This window comes from Pongo pygmaeus, chromosome 2, assembly GCF_028885625.2.
Source record: "Pongo pygmaeus isolate AG05252 chromosome 2, NHGRI_mPonPyg2-v2.0_pri, whole genome shotgun sequence".
NCBI classification, from domain to species: domain Eukaryota; kingdom Metazoa; phylum Chordata; class Mammalia; order Primates; family Hominidae; genus Pongo; species Pongo pygmaeus.
Window position 1 is genome coordinate 192,346,872 of NC_085930.1, and position 21,567 is coordinate 192,368,438.

The window sequence follows — 21,567 nt, forward strand, 5'->3', positions numbered from 1 at the left end:
CCAACACTAGCAGTTTTGAGAGTGGATGACAAATGGGGCCAACCTCTACTGGCAAATTTTCATATGACTGTGGGACTCCAACAAAGCCTACAGAAACCAGGGGATCCAAGGCAAGCAACGCCCAGTTCTTCCTCTGCCACATGCTTCCCACTGAGTACATGAGGAGAAGTTTTCTGCTACACGCATCTGCAATTTCATGATGGAACCCAAAGCAAAATCAGATTCATATTGTAGACATTTAAAATACGGCTAAACTTCTAGCTAAATCTATTTTTGATAACTGGGAAGTACTCATCACATTTTTTACTTATTATGAGAGGGATGTTTTAGAAATTGAAGTACATGACCCTCCTGGTCATATGTAGAAATCCTCGTAACACTGTTTTCCTGGAAGGGAGAAGAGGGCTTTTTCTGGTATATGACTCTCCTGGTCACATGCAGAAATCCTTGTAACAATGTGTTCCTGGAAGGGAGAAGAGGGCTTTTCTGGAAAGTCACCCTGGTCTGCTCCTGGCCCTTGCCCAGGGACCTGTTTTCCTCCAGGGCAGTCATCAGGCGAGCTCTGCCTGTGATGGTCAGAACTCAAAGCAGAAGTTAGAGGGAAACTAAAACTATGAGGAAACACTGTTGGGTGTGACAGCTTATAACTGAGACGAGGGGCTCCAACAGCTTGTAATTGAGATGAGGGGGTCCAACAGAGTTTCCTTCTATCTTGAATTGCTGCATCTTGCTCTTTTCCCTCTGCAGGTGGGGAAGAAACTATTCTGAAATCTCGATTTTAGACATTACTGATACTCAGGATCTTTAAAGTGTTCTCCAAACATATCTGAATTTACACCCAACAGGACATAAAGGGACGTCGCAGGTGGTATTTTCTGTTGTTTTGATTGAGCACGTGAGTGTTTAAATGAGTAAGAATGTGTGTGAGTCGAAGAGAATGTAACCTGCTGCAGGACAGCCGTGACTGGGTGGGTGCAGGTGCCTGATTCTGAGGTGGCCAGAGAAGCCTGGCCCTGTGAGCTGTGTGGAATCACACTGTCCCAGGAAGCTCAGGAGATGCTTGCTCCTTTGACAGCTGCAGACAGAAAACAATTTGGATCTACCCTGGGGTCTCTAAAGTGTATGTTTGCAACCTGATTGACCCTTAACTTACCATTTCCAAAGTGGTCATCTTCAAAATCAAAGGCTTGAAGATGGACATTGGTTGTTTTCAGCTGCAGGTGGGCTGAGAGCTGGAGGCTCTGTTCACTCACGCACTTGAAGGAATGCCCGACCGCTGTCTGGAATATCACCGCCGCATGTTTGATTCCTTGGTAAATTGTCTCTGAAAAGGTGACAGATAGATGCATAAGAGTCCTGACAGGTGTCCACTGAGCTCCAGCTGTGGCCGGGCTGCCTGTGCGCAGCTAAATGGGCTTCCTTCCGAGGGACTCTCTGGGGGTTCTCCCACCTTCTACCCATGAAAAAACACCCTGGTGCAGTTTGGGGACTTTTTCAGCTGCTCTGTTTGGGGCATAAGGGAGACGCCTCACATAAACTGGAATGCGCAAACACTGAAATGAGAACTTTTGAGAATGTGTTCTTTGGTTATTTTAAATCACTGGGGACAGAGTGGGTGGGAACTAGTCAGTACTTGGGGGCTACAGAGAGGTGCCCCTAAAATTTTAGAGATAAGAGAAGATTGCTTTCTGAGACTTAGAAAATCACAGAACCCTTAATGAATCAGTGAAAGGACATACAGTCAGCACATGAAGAACTTGCTTATCACCAGGCTGAATGTATTAGACGAGCAGGGTCAAGAACTCATTAGGGGCCAGGTGCAGTGGCTCATGCCTGTAATCCCAGCATTTTGGGAGGCCGAGGTGGTCGGATCACCTGAGGTCGGGAGTTTGAGACCAGCCTGACCAACATAGAGAAACCCCATCTCTACCAAGAATACAAAATTAGCCGGGCGTGGTGGCACATGCCTGTAATCCCAGCTACTTGGGAGGCTGAGGCAGGAGAATCACTTGAACCCGGGAGGTGGAGGTTGTGGTGAGCTGAGATTGTGCCATTGCACTCCAGCCTGGGCAACAAGAGTGAAACTCCGCCTCCAACTCATTAGGAGACTGGCCCTTTCTTATGACAGGTACACCCTGTTCAAGGAAGTAGAGGCTTCAAGGCAGATGAAGTTAAACATTTTAATGATTGAGGCCAGGCATGGTGGCACACACCTGTGGTCCCAAGTACTTGGGAGGCTGAGGTGGGAGGATGCTTTGAGCCCAGGAGTTCGAGGTTGCAGTGACCTATGATCATGCCACTACACTCCAGCCTGGGACACAGAGCAAGACTGTCTCTACGATAATAAATAAATAGGCCAGGCATGGTGGTTCACGGCTGTAATCCCAGCACTTTCGGAGGCTGAGGTGGGCAGATCACTTGAGGTCTGGAGTTTGAGACCAGCCTGGCCAATGTGGTGAAACCCTGTCTCTACTAAAAATACAAAAATTAGCTGGGCGTGGAGGTGGGTGCATGCAATCCCAGCTACTCAGGGAGGCAGGAGAATCCCTTGAACCCGAGAGGTGGAGGCTGCAGTAAGATGAGATCGTGCCACTGCACTCCAGCCTGGGCAACAGAGAAACACTCTGTCTCAAAAACAAATAAATAATAATAATAAAAGAAAAATAATCATACAATGAACTCCATTTTCTCTAATTCCATGCTTACTAAGCACCCTTCTGACTATACTGTAGCTTCTTGAATGGTAGAAATTTCACTAGCCAGAGGACCCAACTGTCTGGTCTGCTTAGTAGTTACAGTAAGGAATAGTCCCATGATGAATTAACAAGGTGGCATTAATGCCAGCGTCTGTACATGCAAATGCCCTACACAATGTACTGAATTCTCTGTGTATACTACCGGATCATGTGTTATATCCTGGGTAGTCTGCTACTACCATCCCCACTAACATTACAACTGTCACTACCGTAATTACAACTGATTACTAGTCTTAGTACCCCCACTAATATGAAAATCATCATTACTGTGACTCCTTAAGCTCCTGCTCAGCCATTAGGATTAAGACCTAGAATTGATTTTCCCACACCCTCAGCTTTAAATTAATTTTTGACTCCCCCTTCCCCTCTTCCCCTGCCTTTTTTTTTTTTTTTTTGGAGACAGAGTCTCACTCTGTCGCCCAGGCTAGAGTGCAGTGGTGAGATCTTGGCTCACTGCAACCTCTGCCTCCCAGGTTCAAGCAATTCTCCTGCCTCAGACTCCTGAGTAGCTGGAATTATAGGTGCCCGCCACCACGCTGGGCTAATTTTTTTTTTGTATTTCTAGTACAGACAGGATTTTGCCATGTTGGCCAGGCTGGTCTCGAATCCCTGACCTCAGGTGATCTGCCTGCCTCAGCCTCCCAAAGTGCTAGTATTACAGGCGTGAACCACTGCACCCGGACTCCCCTGCCTCTTGAGAGATTTCTACTCTATTGCTGGCTAAAATCTGGTCCATACCTAGTGATAACATTAGCTAATTTATGTTAGCACTCACAATATTTATCCTCTATTCTAAGTGAGGAGACAGATCTAAGTGAATTAACATATATGAAAATGAGTTGTCAACTATGCCATCTTACTTACATTTAACAATCATTGGCAAATCCCCCTAAACATATCAATACAACGTAGCTGATATTTTAAGTAGACATTACTCCACATTTTCATTTCTTGGCAAGTTTCTTTGGCATAAATTCCTTAATTGGTAAAATAATGTTTAAGCTAGTCAAAGGACAGAGCTTTGAAAAGGAGAAAACAGACATGAAAATGCCTAGTACGGTACCTGGCACAGGGGGATACAAACAAATAAAGGTTATTTGACTTCCCAGGGAAACATTTGAGGCCTCTGAGAGACATCTTGTGTGAGCGGGAGTTTTGCTTCTCTGGAAGTGAACACTGTAGGAGTTCACTGAATTTACCCCACTACGAGTCATTCTCCACACAGCAACCAAAGTGAACCTTTATAAATGTAAATCTGAGGTATCATTTTCCTCTCTCCTCTAGACCCCCCGGTGGCATCCTTTCACACTTTAGAATAAAGTCCAAAGTCCTGACCCTTGCCTTGCCCACTGGCCCTACATGCTCTGGCCTGGCTGTCTGTCCCTCGACCTCATCTGCTGCTTATTCTCTCTCCGGGCACACTGGCACTCTGCAGGTCCTTGAACACACTGGCCAGCTCACCCCTTAGGGCCTGTGCATCTGTTCTTCCTGCCATCTGCAAAGAGCTTCCCTAGGCCCAGATACCCCCAAAGAGCTGAATCTCTCTGCTTAAACTTCACCTCTTCAGAGAGGGCCTTTCTCCCCTGAAGGCTTCCCTAATGTCCCACCTAAAATAGCTTTCGATTCCTCTCCACTCTGCCTGCTTGTGTTTGTTCCTAGAATTTATCACTACTTGGCCAGGTGCAGTGGTTCACACCCATAATCCCAGCACTTTGGGAGGCCAAGGTGCGTGGACCACTTGAGGTCAGGTGTTTGAAACCAGCCTGACCAATGTGGAGAAACCCCGTCTCTACTAAAAATACAAAAATTAGCCAGCCGTGGTCACAGGTGCCTGTAATCCCAGCTACTGAGGAGCCTGATGCAGGAGAATCGCTTGAACCTGGGAGGCAGAGATTGCAGTGAGCTGAGACCAAGCCACTGCACTCCAGCCTGGGTGACAGAGTGAGACTGTCTCAAAAAAAAAAAAAAAGAACTTATCACTACTTAACAGAGCACAGGAGTTCCCCTTATCCTTGGGTGATACATCCCAAGACCCCCAGTGTACCAGTGTATGCCTGAAGATATGGATAGTACTGAACTCTAGATATACTATGTATTTTCCTGCATATACATATATACCTGTGATGAAGTTTAATGTATAAATTGGTCACAGTAAGATATTAAAAATAACTAATGATAACATAGAAAAATTGTCACACTATAACAAAAGTGATGTGCATGTTGTACTGTACTCACCTGTTTTTGCACCAACCATGAAAAGCGAAACCGTGAATAAGGTGGGGGGGTACTGTATTATCATTTAATGTGTTGTTGTCCTCTTCCTCTTCTAGAATGTAAACTCCATGAGGGCAAGAACTATTAGTTTGAAAAATTATGGATCCCCAGTGCCTAGTACAGGGCTTGGCACCTAGCAGGCACTAACTACATTTTAGTAGAATGAATGTATGATTCCCAGAGTATAGAATAAGCTGCACTATCAACAGCAAATCTGTCAAAAAGCCACTAAACTCTTTATTGTCACCAATCATGATCTCTGACGTAATCTAGTCCAGCCTCCCTTATGAGCAGATGGGCAAATTACAGCACACAGAGGCGTAGTAAAGTCCCCCAAAATCACATTGCTGGCTGCTTTCTCAGTCTGTTCCTTAAAAGCAGCATCGGCCGGGTGTAGTGGCTCATGCCTGTAATCCCAGCACTGTGTGAGACCGAGGTGGGCGGATCGCCTGAGGTCAGGAGTTCGAGACCAGTCTCGCCAGTGTGGTGAAAGCCCATCTTTACTAAAAATACAAAAATTAGCTGGGTGTGGTGGCACATGCCTGTAATCCCAGCTACTTGGGAGGCTGAGACAAGATAATCACTTGAACCCAGGAGGCAGAGGTTGCACGGAGTTGAGATCGTGACACTACACCCCAGCATGGGAAACAGAGCAAGACTCCATCTCCAAAAAAAAAAAAAAAAAAAAAGCAGCATCAAACATGAGCAGATTCAATGGGATGAAAGGTGAGCTAACCAGAAACAGTGTCATGGCTGGTAGAACGGGCATTCTCCAATTACCAACCTGGATCTGAGACGGTCAAATAGGCTCCCACTTCACTGATATAATATGATTCTTCATCCTGCAAAACAGCAGGGTGTTAACCTTTGGGTTATCTCTATTCATATGTTTACAATCTTGGTTTATAAACTTTGTTTAGGATTCCAGCTATTAAATCTGGATATAAGGGCTGGGGAGTTACTTGGTACTGGGTCATAATTGTGTATGAAAATTCCAAAAAAGTAAACATACCACAAATAAATAAATAAATAACAGTTTTCCCCTGGCCCCAAATTTCCCTACTGCATACTAGTTGCTAGGGCCCGATATTCAATTTCCACCAGTACAATGTGAGTCCCTTCGGTTGGGCCAAATTTCTCCCTGTTAAAATGCAAGTCCACTGGGAAGGTGGAGAAGAAGGAGCATATATCAAGCTTTTACTAGCAATTAATATCTAAGGGTAAGAATTCTTATCCTGAGACCACTCATCCTTTCCTTTTATTTTTAAGACCATCCATCTGGCTTAGAAGGCTCATCCTTAAGGATACCATGGGAGGACCTCCCGGGGTCCATAAACCCTCTGGGAAAAACAATGTATACAAAATGGTGTGTACATGTTCTTATGTAGGGTGTGAATGGCTTTACACAGATTAGTGGGTCTATGTCTTCAAAACGGCTAAATGGGGTCACTGGGAGCAATTATGGGAAGAAATGCCTTACCCTGAGATCCCTGGGTATTCTCTAGAAGAGAACCCCAAGTGGTTGTATTTAAAACCTAAAGCAGTGCCCCCACATTATCTAGGAATTATCTTTCCAGAAAAACAAAAACAAACTACAAAACAGCCCTATAAAAACAAAAGGCATGAAACCTTCTAGGGAACTGAATTGGGGTATAGAAGGGTAAGTTGAAAAGGGAGTTTCTATTTTTTAATTGAGGTGATCCAGTATTCTCAGTTTTAAACATTCCTTAGAAAACCATCTACAAGTTAAGAGATGCGAAAATGGCAGAGCAACCCAAATCAGAACCTGAAATTGAATTACTTTTAGAGGTTTCAAATATAATCATTAGAGAAACTTAATACTAATCTTGACCACATTATAGCTCATTTGCATATTATTAGTGGATAAAATGTTGATTCATTACACAATAAAAGGGTTCCATAAATAGAAATTGTTTTAGTAAGGTCATTGATACTGATACATTGAGCTCTAGATCCTACAATTCATTGAATAGCACCTACCACACAATAGCTTCTTACCCTGTATTAGGCACTGTTGCAGGCACTTCCATGCACTTGCCTTATTTAATCCTCACAATAATTATGAGAGAAAATGAGGCTGGGTGACTTGCTCCAGGTCACAGCCCTAAGAGGTGGCAGGGGAAGATATGACCTCCAGCTCTGCCTGCCTCCAAGTCTAGCCTTTAACGTCTCTTTCATACCCTCTCCATACCAGGGATTGTTCTAGGTCCTGGGAGAGGACCTGGTTGCCTCCGTCAAGGTGCTCAGTCTCTTGGGTCTTGAAGGCAAGTTGAACAATGGCCTTAGACCATCCATTTGCTTTAGGGAGAAACACCTCTTTTAAAAAGATACTATCTTTGTGTTGCTTTTATATACCATTTATTTAGGGCATTTTTTAAAAATTTGGAGCCTCTTTTAGTATAAGAGAGACTTATATTTCAGGGTCCACAGTCAGGGTTACAAGACTCCCGCCCCATCCCTAAGGGCAAAAAGGGTCCATTGAGGGGTTTTAAGCAGGGCAGTGACACGAGCATAGCTTTGTTTTTGGAAATGGCTGGGGCTGCACTGTGAGATGGATTTGAGGAGCAGCAGAATAGTGATGAGGTCAGCTCAGACTCCTCAGAGGCCTCTTGGAATCTTCCCTTTGGTGTCTCCCTGACCTGTCCCGCCTAAGGGAAGAATGCTTGGCATTTCTGTGAGAGTTTCACAATTTGCCATGTGCATGCTTTCACTGACATTGCGTCACTTGATCCTTACAACGACCCCCTGAGACAGAATCGATATCATCAGACCACTTTACAGCTGAGAACAAAGAGGCTCAGAACAGTTAAGCATCTACTGCAGATGCAGATAGTTTGTAGGTGAGACAAAGCAAGATCCTGCCCTACATTTTCCTCCATGGGATGTGTGGGTATAGAACAAAAATTCATTATGTGAGAATTTACTTTCACAGTCCCTGAAATGCAGCTGAAACCTATAACCATTGATGGGAAGCAGGACCAGCTACATAATGAATTTTGGGGGCTTGGTGAAAAATGAAATTGCGAGGCCACATGTTCAAAAATCAAGAATTTCATGGGGCAACAGCAAAGCATGAAAACAAGCCTGAGCCCTTCCGGATGCACAGGTGGAACACCTGTGAACCCGTCCCTGATGGGCAGGGCCACTGCTGTTCCACAAGAATCTACACTTTCTAGGGCTAATCAAAAAATAAGGCCTTCCACAAATGGGGTGCTCACATTCACTGCGAGTTCATCTTAAGGACACACAGGACACAGTCTGGAACCTGTACTCAGATTTCTTTCCATTTTGACTGAGTCAAAATTAGTGAAACGTTGACTAGGACTAAGGTGATGTCTAGTTTTTTTTTTTTTTTTTTTTTTTTGAGTCGGGGTCTCCCTCTGTCACCCAGGCTGGTGTGCAGTGGCAAGATCTTGGCTCACTGCAGCCTCAACCTGCCGGGCTCAAGTGATCCTCCTGCCTGAGCCTCCCAAGTAGCTGGGACTACAAGCACATGGCACCACAGCCAGCTAATTTTTAAAAAAAAAATTTTTATAGCGATGGGATCTCACTATGGTGCCCAGGCTAGTCTTGAACTCCCGGCCTCAAGAGATCCTCCCTACTTGGCCTCTCAAAGTGTTGGGATTACAAGGAATGAGGCTTGAGGTATGAGCTACTATGCCTAGCCATGATGTCTATCTTTAGGGTAAAGGAAAAGTATCTGTTATGTGGATTCATGTAAACAAAAGGGCAGGGGGATATTTAGTTTTCTTAATATTACAAGTTTGACCTGACATGATCATACTTCAATTGTCCTACACATCTCTTCTGACTCACCCTTTTCACATGGTATTTAAGCCCTGGGTCTCAGGGTTAATGGCGTGGGGATATACCATCTTGTCTCACCACCATTCAAGACAGACATGGCTTCTGTTCATACGTCCCTATTAAGTGTCTCTTTCCAAGAAAAAAAAAGATTCCAAGTTTTACATAATTTATGCTATAGAATGAGGCTTAGTTAGACAATTGTGCCACTTTATTCTGTAGAGTTGTAGTGTTACAGGATATTCTTAAAGGAAATAAAATCGTCTTTGGTAAACTTTTTTCCAGAAATATTTTAGGCTCTGTGGTCCTTCATTAATCCATCAAGGAACCTTAACATCCTCCTTAGCAAAACTGAGGGTCCACAAACACGTCTACCTTTGTACAGACATATGGGGGTCTGGCACCAACCAGACAATTCATCCTGCCCAGCACGCCAGCATGCCAATAACCATGGGATCCTAAGGTCCCCCTGTCCACTTCTGCAAAACACACTGTGGAAGTTTCATAGTCCCAGCTGTTCAGGATGTGGATTTTGTCTTCAGCATCAATCATGTCTTTTTCACTCAGCATTGTTGTGACTAAATCAAGAAAGCTTTGTTCTGGACATAGCAAAAGGAACCTGCGATCTACTTTTTGGCACTTTGACCCAGAGTTCTCTGCAAAATTTAGATTTTCTCCTTCATTGACACATTTGTTTATCAAACATTTGCTAAAGATACACTATATGCAAAGTCGGTGTGAGCACTAAAGAAGAGATGTGAAGGAGCCATAGACTTTGCCTTGGGGATGGCAAAATGTGTGACAAGTGCATTGATGAAGTTTGGGGAACAATGAATAGAGTTTCAGGGAACTAAGAGGAGGAAGTCTCTCATTTTACCTGAAGTGGAAGTGGGGAAGGGGGAATTTCACAGGGTGATGATATTTGAGTTATTTTAAGGATGGATGCTAAAGGAGCTGAGGGCTGGGAGGGGCCTTCTAGGCAGAGGGAAAAGTACCAGGGGAAACAGGGCATGGAAAGTACAGATCACTTGGGGAGTTCAAAGTGGTGCACTCTGAGGGTGTTAACACTTGAACACTGGTCACAGTCCTCAGAAGCCCAGCTCGTAGTCCAAGAGGGTTCCAAATGCCCCTCAAAGGCTCTGGAGACCAGTTTGAGCAACATAATGAAAACCCATCTCTAGAAAAAAATACACAAATTAGCTGGGCATGGTGGCATGTACCTGTAGTCCCAGCTACTCAAGAGACTGAGAGGTGGGAGGGTCACTTGAGTCCAGGAGGCCGAGGCTGCAGTGAGCTATGATCGTGCTACCACACTTCAGCCTGGGTGACAGAGGGAGGCCCTTTCTCAAAAAAAAAAAAAAAAAAAAAAAAAAAGCTCTGGGGAAACACCAGGTGGGTCTGCAGCATTAATTCCAGGACCTCAGTTGGCCAGTGCACTGCCTGACCCTCGCACCTCTCCTCTCTTGATGGTTGATTTCACGAGCCGGGGCTGGAGACCTACAGCTGCCCAGCCAAAGGGGTGGAGGAGAAAGGGATAGTCCTGTGCACAGAATGAAGTTACTGCAGAATGTTTTAAAAGCAACTATCCCACCAGGAAGGATGTTGTAGGGAGGTGGGGGGAGAAATGTATGTGATCTTGAACTTGAAGGGTCTGAACAACTTTCAGCATGTCACCCTAACCAAATGAGACACTGACAGGGAAAGGTTTTCAGTTCTTTAAAAAATGAAACTGAGGGAAAAAAAGAAAGGAAATCCACCTCTCCTGACCCCACTAGGGGCCAAATACCATGCTGAGCACTTTTACATTCTTTAGCTCAGCGCACTCTCATGGCAGCCCAGCAAAATAAGCACTTGTTGGCTCCATCTTATAGAAGAGGAACTGAGGCTCAGAGATCATGGGTAGCCTGTCCGTGGTCACAAAGTGAATGATATGGATAATTTGCCTTGATTGAACAACAAGGTTAAGTGACTGATTTTTCTTTATGTTGTTGTCATTGGTAGTATTTCAATTTAAAAAACTACAAATTGGGCTGGGCACAGTGGCTCACACCTGTAATCCCAGCACTTTGGGAGGCCGAGGTTGGGCGGATCAGCTGAGGTCAGGACTTCGAGATCAGCCTGGCCAACATGGCGAAACCCCGTCTCTACTAAAAAATACAAAAATTAGCAGGGTGTGGTGGTGCGCGCCTGTAATCCCAGCTACTCGAGAGGCTGAGGCAGGAGAATCACTGAACCCAGGAGGCAGAGTTTGCAGTGAGATGAAATCATGTCATTGCACTCCAGCCTGGGTGACAAGAGCAAAACCCGGTCTCAAAAACAAACAAACAAACAAACAAAACCCTACAAATTGAAAGCTGGAACTATAGCCTATATTTCTGTTATTTTTCTTTCATAGCCAAGCTCATTGTTAGGGACAAAGTAGGTGCTCAGTAAATTCTTACTAATAAACGAGTTGATAAATCAGGCCTAATCAACATCCATTTATCATTCTACAACTTAGCTCTCATAACATCTATTATATTATAATGAATAAATTCACATTTTCTAAGGTTCTCTTTTTCTCTAGAGCCATGGTTTTCAACCGCACATGATTTTTGCCTCCCAGGAGACATTTGACAATGTCTGGAGACATTTTGAGTTGTCAGACTGGAGTGGGCAGTTGCTCCTGGCGTCTTGTAGATAGAGGCCAGAAATGCTGCTAACCATTTTTCAAGGCACAAGGTAGTCCCCACACAAAGACTTATCTGGCCTCAAATGTTAATACTGTTGCTGTTGAGAAGTGCTGGTTTAGAAAGCAGCAGCATTTCAAAAGTGACTGATTGAATGGTTGAGTCCATTTCTCTTTTGGAAAAATCTAGAAGGCTTTCTTACCTAAATACACTTCATACAATACACCCATTAGGGCAGAAGTCACAGCATCAGAATCCACAGTGGCCTTCGGTTATATGATTTTTGGCCAGCATGGTGTTCAAATTTTTTTTTTTTTTTTTTTTTGAGACGGAGTTTCGGTCTTGTTGCCCAGGCTGGAGTGCAATGGCACAATCTCGGCTCACTGCAACCTCCGCCTCCCAGGTTCAAGCGATTCTCCTGCCTCAGCCTCCCGAGTAGCTGGGATTACAGGAATGCACCACCATGCCCAGCTAATTTTTGTATTTTTAGTAGAGACAGGGTCTCGCCATGTTGGCCAGGCTGGTCTTGAACTCCTGGCCTCAGGTGATCCACCCGCCTTGGCCTCCCAAAGTGCTGGGATTACAGGTGTGAGCCACTGTGCCCGGCCCTCAAATTTTTAAAAATGTGTTGCCAACATTAAAAAAATCATTTGCTTTTCTAGAAAGATCTAGATTTCTGCCTTATCTGGAACAATCAGAAGATCTGGCAATACCACCGTCTCCTTACCACCTGATTGAGGGGACATGTAAAATATTGAGCAACTGTGCCTGTAATTCCAGCACTTTGGGAGGCCGAGGCAGGTGGATCACAAGGTCAGGAGATCGAGACCATCCTGGCTAACATGGTGAAACCCCATCTCTACTAAAAATACAAAAAATTAGCCGGGCATGGTGGCATGCGCCTGTAGTCCCAGCCACTCAGGGGGCTGAGGCAGGAGAATCACTTGAACCCAAGAGGCAGAGGTTGCAGTGAGCCAAGATGGTGTCACTGCACTCCAGCCTGGGCAATAGAGGGAGACTCCATCTAAAACAAAGAAAAAAAAATATTGAATAACTGGCACAGAAGGGAAGCCACTCAGAATGGACATTGGACCATCCCAAATAAATGCCATAAAGGACACTGATAATCCCCAGGGCTAGACACCAGCCCTGCCATTTGCACCATCTGCAGAGCTAACTCCTAGGGAGATAAACACTCTCCTGCCCCTCCCTTTTGTCTCCTAATTTCTGAGGCCCTGTCAGTTGCCTCATTACTTCATACTTACTTTAACATTTTTCTTATTAGATTGAATGGGAATTGAAATCTTTCCTGTCTTTAATTTTTGATGAAGACCTATTTTGATCTTCATCAAAACTGGTAAAATAAAAATTTAGGACTGCTTGTTTCAATGAAAACATTTTTTTTTTTTTTACTAGCTTGCTTTGCTCATTAAGTTATATGCCTAGCACCTGTAATTCTTGAATTCAGGGTCCCTGTTTTGGCTTAAACAAGTTCTTATTGATTGATGTTTTTTAGAAACAGAGTCTCACTCTATCACCCAGGCTGGAGTGCAATGGCACAATCATAGCTCACTGCAGCTTTGACCTCTTAGGCTCAAGCAATCATCCCACCTCAGCCGGCATGTGGTAGCTGGGACCACAGGTACACGTCACTATGGCTAGCTAATTTTTAAATTTTTTGTAGAGATAGGGTCTTGCTGTGTTGCCCAGGCTGATCTCAAACTCCTGGGTTCATGCAGTCATTCCACCTTGGCTTCTGAGAGTCCTGGGATTACAGGTGTGAGTCACCACTCCCAGCCAAGTTCTTTTTTAAAATGCAGAAATTCAAAGGTGCCAAGAACATACATTGAGGAAAGGACAGTCTCTTCAATAAATGGTGCTGGGAAAACCGTATATCTATATGCAGAACAATGAAACTAGACTCCTATCTCTTGCCATGTACAGCAATCACATCAAAATGGATTAAGGACTTAAATCTAAGGCATCAAACTTTGAAACTACTAAAAGAAAGCACTGGGAAAACTCTCCAGGACATTGGACTGGGCAAAGATTCCTTGAGTAATACCCCAAACCACAAGCAACCAAAGCAAAAATGGACAAATGGGATTACATCAAGTTAAAACGCTTCTGCACAGCAAAGGAAACAATCAACGAAGTGAAGAGACAACCCACAGAATGAGAGACAATGTTTGCAAACCATCCATCTGACAAGGGATTAACAACCAGAACATAGAAGAAGCTCAAACAACTCAACAGTAAAACATCTAATGATTCGATTTAAAAAATCTAATAATTTGATAAAAAAATTAAATGCAAAAGATCTGAACAGACATTTCTCAAAAGAAGACATAAAACGGCAAACAGGTCTATGAAAAGGTGCTCAATACCACTGATCATAAGAGAAATGCAAATCAAAACTACAATGAGATGTCATCTCACCCCAGTGAAAATGGCTCTTATCGAAAAGATAGGCAATAACAAATGCTGGTGAGGATGTGGAGAAAAGGGAACCCTCGTACACTGCTGGTGAGAACGTAAATTAGTAGAACCAAGATGGAGAAAAGTTTGGATCCTCAAAAAACTAAAAACAGAGCCACGACATGATCTTGCAATCCCACTGCTAGATATATACCCCAAAGAAAGAAAATCAATATATCAAAGAGATCTGCTCTCCCATATCCATTCTAGCTCTGTTCACAACAGCTAAGGTTTGCAGGCAACCTAAGTGGCCATCAACAGATGAATGGATAAAGAAAACATGGTACATATACACAATAGAGTACTATTCAGCTGTAAAAAAGAATGAGATCCAGTCATCTGCAACAACGTGGATGGAACTGGAGATCATCATGTTAAGTGAAATAAGCCAGGCACAGAAAGACAAACTTTGTACCTTCTCACTTATTTGTGGAAATTAAAAATTAAAATAATTGAACTCATGGAGATAGAGAGTAGAATGATGGTTACCAGAGGCTGGGAAGGGTAATGGGTGGGGTGGGGGAAAAGGGGATGGTTAATGGGTAAAAAAGTATAGACAGAATGGGCTGGGCTGGGCACGGTGGCTCACGCCTGTAATCCCAGCACTTTGGGAGGCTGAGGGGGGGGCGGATCATGAGGTCGAGAGATCGAGACCATCCTGGGCAATGTGGTGAGACCCCCGTCTCTACTAAAAATACAAAAATTAGCCAGGCGTGGTGGTGCACGGCTGTAGTGTAGTCCCAGCTACTTGGGAGGCTGAGGCAGGGAAATCACTTGAACCTGAGAGGCGGAGGTTGCAGTGAGCCGAGATCGCACCACTGCACTCCAGCCTGGGTGACAGAGCGAGACTCCATCTCAAAAAAAAAAAAAATATATATATATATATATACACATACACAGAATGAATAAGATCTGATACTTGATAGCACAACAGTGACTGAAGTCAAAAATAATTTATTGTACATTTTAAAATAACTGAAAGAGTATATTTAGATTTTTTGTAACACAAAGGATAAATGCTTGAGGTGATGAATAACCCATTTACCCTGATGTGATTATTACACATTGCATGCCTATATGAAAATATCTCATGTACCCCATAAATATATACACCTACTATGTACCCACAAACATTTAAAACTAAAATAAAAAATCAAAATAAATTTAATAGAAAGTAAATGCATAAGTTCCTGGGATAACTAAGGCCAGTGGGAATTTTTACCTTCTATGAGCCTCTGTGCTTACCTCCCGGCGAAGGTCAGCTACTTTGGGAATTTGTACTGGGGAATGGAATGAATAAGGGGCATGTGGCTGGTGAAACTCAAGCAAAGCAGCTATTGCAACACTTGGGGCCATGGGCTGAGAGTGGCTCACCTTGCCCCTTCCTGAAGGTGGGTGAATGGAGAGAGAGGAGGACGACCTGCTGGTGCTTCTGGCTCTTTCTGGACACTCATTTCCTGCCCCTACCCTTGGAGGAAGAGGTAATTTGGGAACTCAAAGGATTTTCAGAAAGGCAAGGACTCAACACTTGGGTGGAGTTTGGTCAGAGTCCAGCCTGAAGGAATAGGAAAGGCAGGGTTGGAGCATCAGGAGACAGAAGAAAGTAACAAAAAGAGAGGTTGAAAGTGTCAAAGAAATCTCTGTTTGCAGGTCTGCCTAAGGCCTGATAGCAGCTGCCCTTGTGTGCCACAAATGCTGGAGTTTATTGATGCCTTCCATTAGTCAATTAGTCACATGAGCAGTGGGCAGTGGGTCTGGGTCTGGGTGGAACTGAACCCTGAACCAAAGCATAAATTTTATGTCTGTATCTTCTGCTATTTTGCCAAAGTGACTTTTTTTTTTTTTTTTGGAGAGCAGTGGTGCAATCATTGAATCATTGCTCACTGCAGCCTCAACCTCCTGGGCTCAAGCAATCCTCCCACCTTAGTCTCCCGAGTAGCTAGGGCTACAAGCATGTGCTACCATGCCCAGCTAATTTTATTTTGTTTTCTTTGGTAGAGACAGCGTCTTGCTATATATTTCCCAGGCTGGTCTCAAACTCCTGGCCTCGAGGGATTCTTGAGCCACTGTATCCAGCCCAGGGACTTTTAAAGAAATTCTTGTCATCTCTATAGTTTAACTTCAATTTTCCAGGAATAGAGCCGTTATTCTACACTGAATGTCTTCCCATTTTGTGTGATGGGTGACGTATGAAGGATTGTGTCTTTCCCACTTGGTCCCAAAAGGAAACCATTGACTTCTCAAGCGCAACTCTACCTTAGCATGCTCCAGGAGAATAAAGCCTTTGTGATCAAGTTAATAATGACAATCACAACCGCCACTCTTCATTGAACATTGTTATCCACTGTGCTAGACAGTTTACGTACCCCATTTCTAATCCTCCCAAGGGTCCTACTAAGTAGATGTAATTATTTCCATTTTACAGGCTGGGAAACAAGCCCCAACTCCCCGAGATCATGCAGCTAATCCCAGCTGCAAGGGGTCTCTCAGTGCCTCCTCCTCAGCTCTTACTGTGGCTATTTGAAGGACACTCTGGGGCAAGCGGGGGCAAGTCTCTCCCAGGGGAGTGGGATGACCAGCCCCCTCTGGTCTGCAAGACATTTGCCTGTTTCAATCACTGCAATTGCAGCTGCTGGCTCTTGAGCATCTGCCACTTCCCATGTATGGGGCATGCTCTTTTTTTTTTTTTTTTTTTGAGAGGGAGTTTTGCTCCTCTCGCCCAGGCTGGAGTGCAATGGCACAATCTTGGCTCACTGCAACCTCCACCTCCTGGGTTCAAGTGATTCTCCTGCCTCAGCCTCCCAAGTAGCTGGGATTACAGGCGCCCGCCACCACGCCTGGCTAATATTTTATATTTTAGTAGAGACAGGGTTTCACCATGTTGGCCAGGCTGGTCTCGAACTCCCAACCTCAGGTGATCTGCCTGCCTCGGCCTCCCAAAGTGCTGGGATTACAGGTGTGAGCCACCACGCCTGGCTGGGGCATGCTCTTTACAGAGGCAATCTCTAAGTCCTTTCCTCCATTTTTCAAATGCTAAAGCCCAAACAGGTTAAGTTGCCTGCCCAATATCACAAGGAGAGAAAGCAACAGAGCCAGTTCCACAGTGAGACTCTCTGACCTCGATCTCTGACTGCTCTGTCCACATCACTTTCCTGTCTGTCCCTTCCAGGGTATGGTCTGGGAAACCCAGCGCCTGCTCCGGCCCTGAATTTTGCCTGCTGTGGTTGGAAAGAACCTGTTCTGACATTTGATTTTGGTTTTTGAATAATCCTGTTCCTCTGAATAATCCTGTTCCTCTGGGGCCCACTGGGAATTTCTACGGGTTTATTCATCTGCACAACTTCCTCCTCTGGCTGGTTTGCAAAGGGCACGGGTGGTTATGTTCCCCAGAGGTCAAGTCTCCCCTAAGAGGCCCTGAAGCCCTTTTTGGGCTGCACAGAAGGAGGCTGAAGGGAGAAGAAGACAAACATAAGATGTTGACACTTCCTCCTCTCCATCCCCAAACCCTTCATTCTTATCAGCAAAGATCTCAAACTGAAGTGTGAGGTTGTACCACCAGGCCCCAGGATGAGGGAGAGGGAAAGCTGTACCAGATGCAGTTTGTGCAAAGGAGCTCAGGCCTCACCTTGGTAAATGTGAGATTCACAAATCCGCCCTGAAAATTCAACAGAAGGTTGGATTTTCGGGTGCCACAGTTCCCAGAGGCTTGGGTTGCGTTGGGGTCGATGTTGAAGTATCTCCGAGGTGAAAAAACCTAAATCAAGTAAGATAGATCAGCTAAATGAGATGTAGAAGAAAACTCTAGCTAGGGAACCAGATGCACAGGTTAGTTTGTGAGCCTGAAACTTAAGGCTGAGGATTCACTGGAGAACTGCAAAGTCCCCAGACAACACCTCTCGTTTCCAAACTGTTACGTTCAAAAGCTTTCTTAAAGAGGAGTTCTCCCACAGAAAGGAGGAGTTCCTTTGTAAATAATTGATGGCAGGTATATTCCTGATAAGCTGAATGGAATTTATGTTAAGTTAAACATGTTAAATGATACTAGAGGGAAGGGTTTGCTCTGTAAGGTACCTCTGTCTCAAATGGCAACCTGGATGTAGAAGTTTTATTTGAAATCATTAAAGTTTGCAGAAAAAGAAAATATTATTGGCCGGGCACGGTGGCTCATGCCTGTAATCCCAGTACTTTGGGAGGCTGAGGCGGGCAGATCACGAGGTCAGAAGTTCAAGACCAACCTGGCCAACATAGTGAAACCCCGTCTCTACTAAAAATACAAAAATTAGCCGGGTGTGATGGCAGGCGCCTGTAATCCCAGCTACTCAGGAGGCTGAGGCAGGAGAATCACTTGAACCAGGGAGGTGGAGGTTGCAGTGAGCCAAGATTGTGCCATTACACTCTAGCCTGAGCAACAGAGCAATACTCCGTCTCAAAAAATAAAAAAAAAAGAAAAGAAAAAGAAAATATTGTTTTAGTGATTCCTTTAGTATATCAAATAATCGCAATCCCTCTCCCTTGGTTTTCTTGTTAATGTGGATTTCTAATTAATGTCACAACTGCCTGGAACCATACAGACCATCTGACTTAAATCTCTCATTTCACAGGGAAGGATATGATGGCTTGTAAGTCTTCTGGAGTGGTAGGGAGGGGCTGAGATCAACGCTGAACATTCCACGACACTCTGCCTATGTTGGCTAAAAGTGAGGGGTGTGAATATTTAAATTTTTATTTGCCTTCCTCTCTCCAAACAGTTGCTATTAGTTTCTATTTTCATATATATCCTAAAACATAATCACTTTTTAATGGAGTACCTTGGAGAGAGATGAGCTCACAGCTATTGGTTTCATTTAAAGACACGGGATGTGGGGAATGCTCATTCCTAGCAAGGCAACCTCCACTCAGACTTTTTGAAGATAGTGTTGTAGTCCTGTGGCCCCAACTTACCGACTCCTTGTCTTGAACAATCAGCTGTATCCCCATCTCTGCTTTTATACAGAGTCTGCTTCCATTTAGCACCTGATAAATTCCAGTCTTGACTGACGATGGCTGAGGTGCAAGGGTGGGCCCAGGAACCGTGGAGGCAGGTGCGGCTGTGCGGGTGGTATTGTGGGCAGCTGCCGTTGTTCCTGGGGCATGGGTGGGTTGAACGGGCTTCTGACCGGTTGTGCTTTTGTGTGGTGCTATGGATAAAGTTTCTGGTAGGGTGGTCTGGTTACTGGGTTGAGTGGTGTTCCCAGTTGTGTGGCTGACGGTTGATGAACTGGTTCCAGTTGTATGAGCTGGTGGGGTGATGGTGGGTGGCAGTGAATAAGGCGCTAAGCTAGGGCCGACTGTAACTTCAGTAACTGGAGGAGCTGTGTGTGAGTTGTTGGGTGTGGCTTGGGTTGTGACCAGGGTGTAGGTAATTGGGCTGGTGGTTGCAGTGTTTTTTGTAGTTGCTGGGGTAGTTGGAGTTTTCACTGTGGCCGCTGTTTGAAAGGTGATGTGACCATCCATGGATCTTGCTGCTAAAGTTTGGTGAGGTGCTTGCTTAGCTGGTTGCTGGACAGGTTTTGCTATGTCCTGTACTGTTGCTGCTGCAGTAGGTTGAGAATAATCTCTGGTTTCTGGAAATGCTTTTGCTCTCATTTGACTGCCATCGTGCAAAATTACTGAAAATTAGGAAATAAAAGTGTTAAAAACACTAACCAATTGCTTACAAGGTCCCTCTCCCATCCCCATCTTAATGTTTGTTCATAAAAAAACCTAACATGCATATTTTTATACTTGGGGGAAATTTACAAGGGTATAACAATGAAGCAAACATCACCAAAGATTCTACCCCTAGGCCACAGTTGTAATGTTCTGGTTGTATCCATGTCTTTTAGAGGGTTATAACAGTTCCACAGCACCCAGCCCTTTTGCCTGTGTGGGGTGTGGTACTAATACACACCAAAGTGATCATGCTCAGCTAGATATCTAAGTGTCAATGCCTCTTCATTCACCACCTTCAAATGTGAATCCGGACAGCTGACATAAAATAGTGTTCCTGGGTGAACAGCTGCTGTATGACCTGATAGAGCTGGGGCAGCATGAATGATAGTAATAAAGATTTACAGAGTTATACAGTTTTCACAGAATCATATAATCCCAGGTTTGAAAGGGATCTTAAAAGTAATCTAGTCCAAACCCCAATTTTTTTTTTATTATTATTATTTTTGAGACAGAGTCTTGCTCTGTTGTCCAGGCTGGAGTATAGTGGCACAATCTTGGCTCACTGCAACCTCTGCCTCCCGGGTTCAATTCTCCAGCCTCAGCCTCATGTGTAGCTGGGATTACAGGCACCTGCCACCATGCCCGGCTAATTTTTGTATTTTTAGTAGAGACGGGGTTTCACCATGTTGTCCAGGCTGGTCTCGAACTCATCTCGTGATCCGCCTGCCTTGGCCTTTCAAAGTGCTGGGATTACAGGCGTGAGCCACCACTCCCCGCCCTGAACCCTAATCTGATGTTTGAATTACACCTACAGATCTTTGCCATGTGTTCATCCAATCTAGACTTAACTGTTTCCAATGACAGGAGACTCATCTCTTCACAATACGGTCCTTTCCATTTTTTATCTTGTCGTTTGTTGTTTTCTCAATATAGACCAATTCCTGTCATTTTCTTACTTAACTTTTGGAGTGGCCCAGTCTTTCTCAATCAAGAAAGAGAAGTCATAACTGCCTTGATATTTCAGGTGGGCTGTCCTTTGTGTTCTGGCTTTCATGGCAGCTCCTCAGAGCGTCTTCCTTGTCCTCCTTATATAAAATAGTTCCCCATATCAATGATTCTCCACTGCAGTGTTAAATTCATTGCTTTCACTGCATTAATTACAACTTGTAATTATATATGGGGATGGTATTCAAATATTTAACAATCAACCTGGCCAGTACGTATCAGCTGAATATTTTCCCTGGTTAAATGTTTGTTTATTGGTTTATTTGTTGGTTGTGGATCTTTCCTAGTAGATTAAGAGCACCCTGAAGGTGGGAACTATGTGTACCGTTTACACCACTGGTGCCTGCGCATAGTGTTCAGTAAATATGGGTCGAACGAAAAAATGACGGAATGTGTTAATGAGGACAATAGCATTGTAGGCCTTTTAGGATTATTGTAAGGCTCACATGCGTTGGTTTAAGTAAAACTCTTCATGTACCATTAAGCACACAGACGGTGTCTACTGTTGTCACAGGTTCTCTCCAGAGGCTGTCCTTAAGGGCAGAGGGCCTCTGGTTCTTTTCCAACTAGAATAGGTCTATCCTTGCCTCCTTCCAGGCACATAGGGATCCAGAAAAGTGGACAAAACACAGATGATGGGCCGGGCACGGTGGCTCACACCTGCAATCCCAACACTTTGGGAGGCCAAGGTGGGCAGATCGGCTGAGGTCAAGAGTTCAAGACCAGCCTGGCTAACATGGTGAAATCCCATCTCTACTAAAAATAGAAAAATTAGCTGGGCATGGTGACACAGTGCCTGTAATCCCAGCTACTTGGGAGGCTGAGGCAGGAGAATCGCTTGAACCCGGGAGGCTGAGGTTGTAGTGAGT

General features: G+C 44.4%; 1 protein-coding gene across 3 annotated transcripts in view; it reads right to left on the reverse strand.

The window, feature by feature from the left end:
* The window catches only part of LAMP3 (lysosomal associated membrane protein 3), a 39,831-nt gene that overhangs the window by 12,395 nt on the left and 5,869 nt on the right, over positions 1-21,567 (reverse strand). For all 3 annotated transcript variants that reach the window (XM_054479973.2, XM_054479975.2, XM_054479972.2), the window contains exons 2-5: positions 18,944-19,650; positions 17,628-17,756; positions 5,815-5,872; positions 1,154-1,324 (exon numbers count right to left, since the gene is read on the reverse strand). In XM_054479973.2, coding sequence (XP_054335948.1) covers positions 1,154-1,324; positions 5,815-5,872; positions 17,628-17,756; positions 18,944-19,650 — 1,065 coding nt within the window. The remainder of the gene's footprint in view (positions 1-1,153; positions 1,325-5,814; positions 5,873-17,627; positions 17,757-18,943; positions 19,651-21,567) is intronic.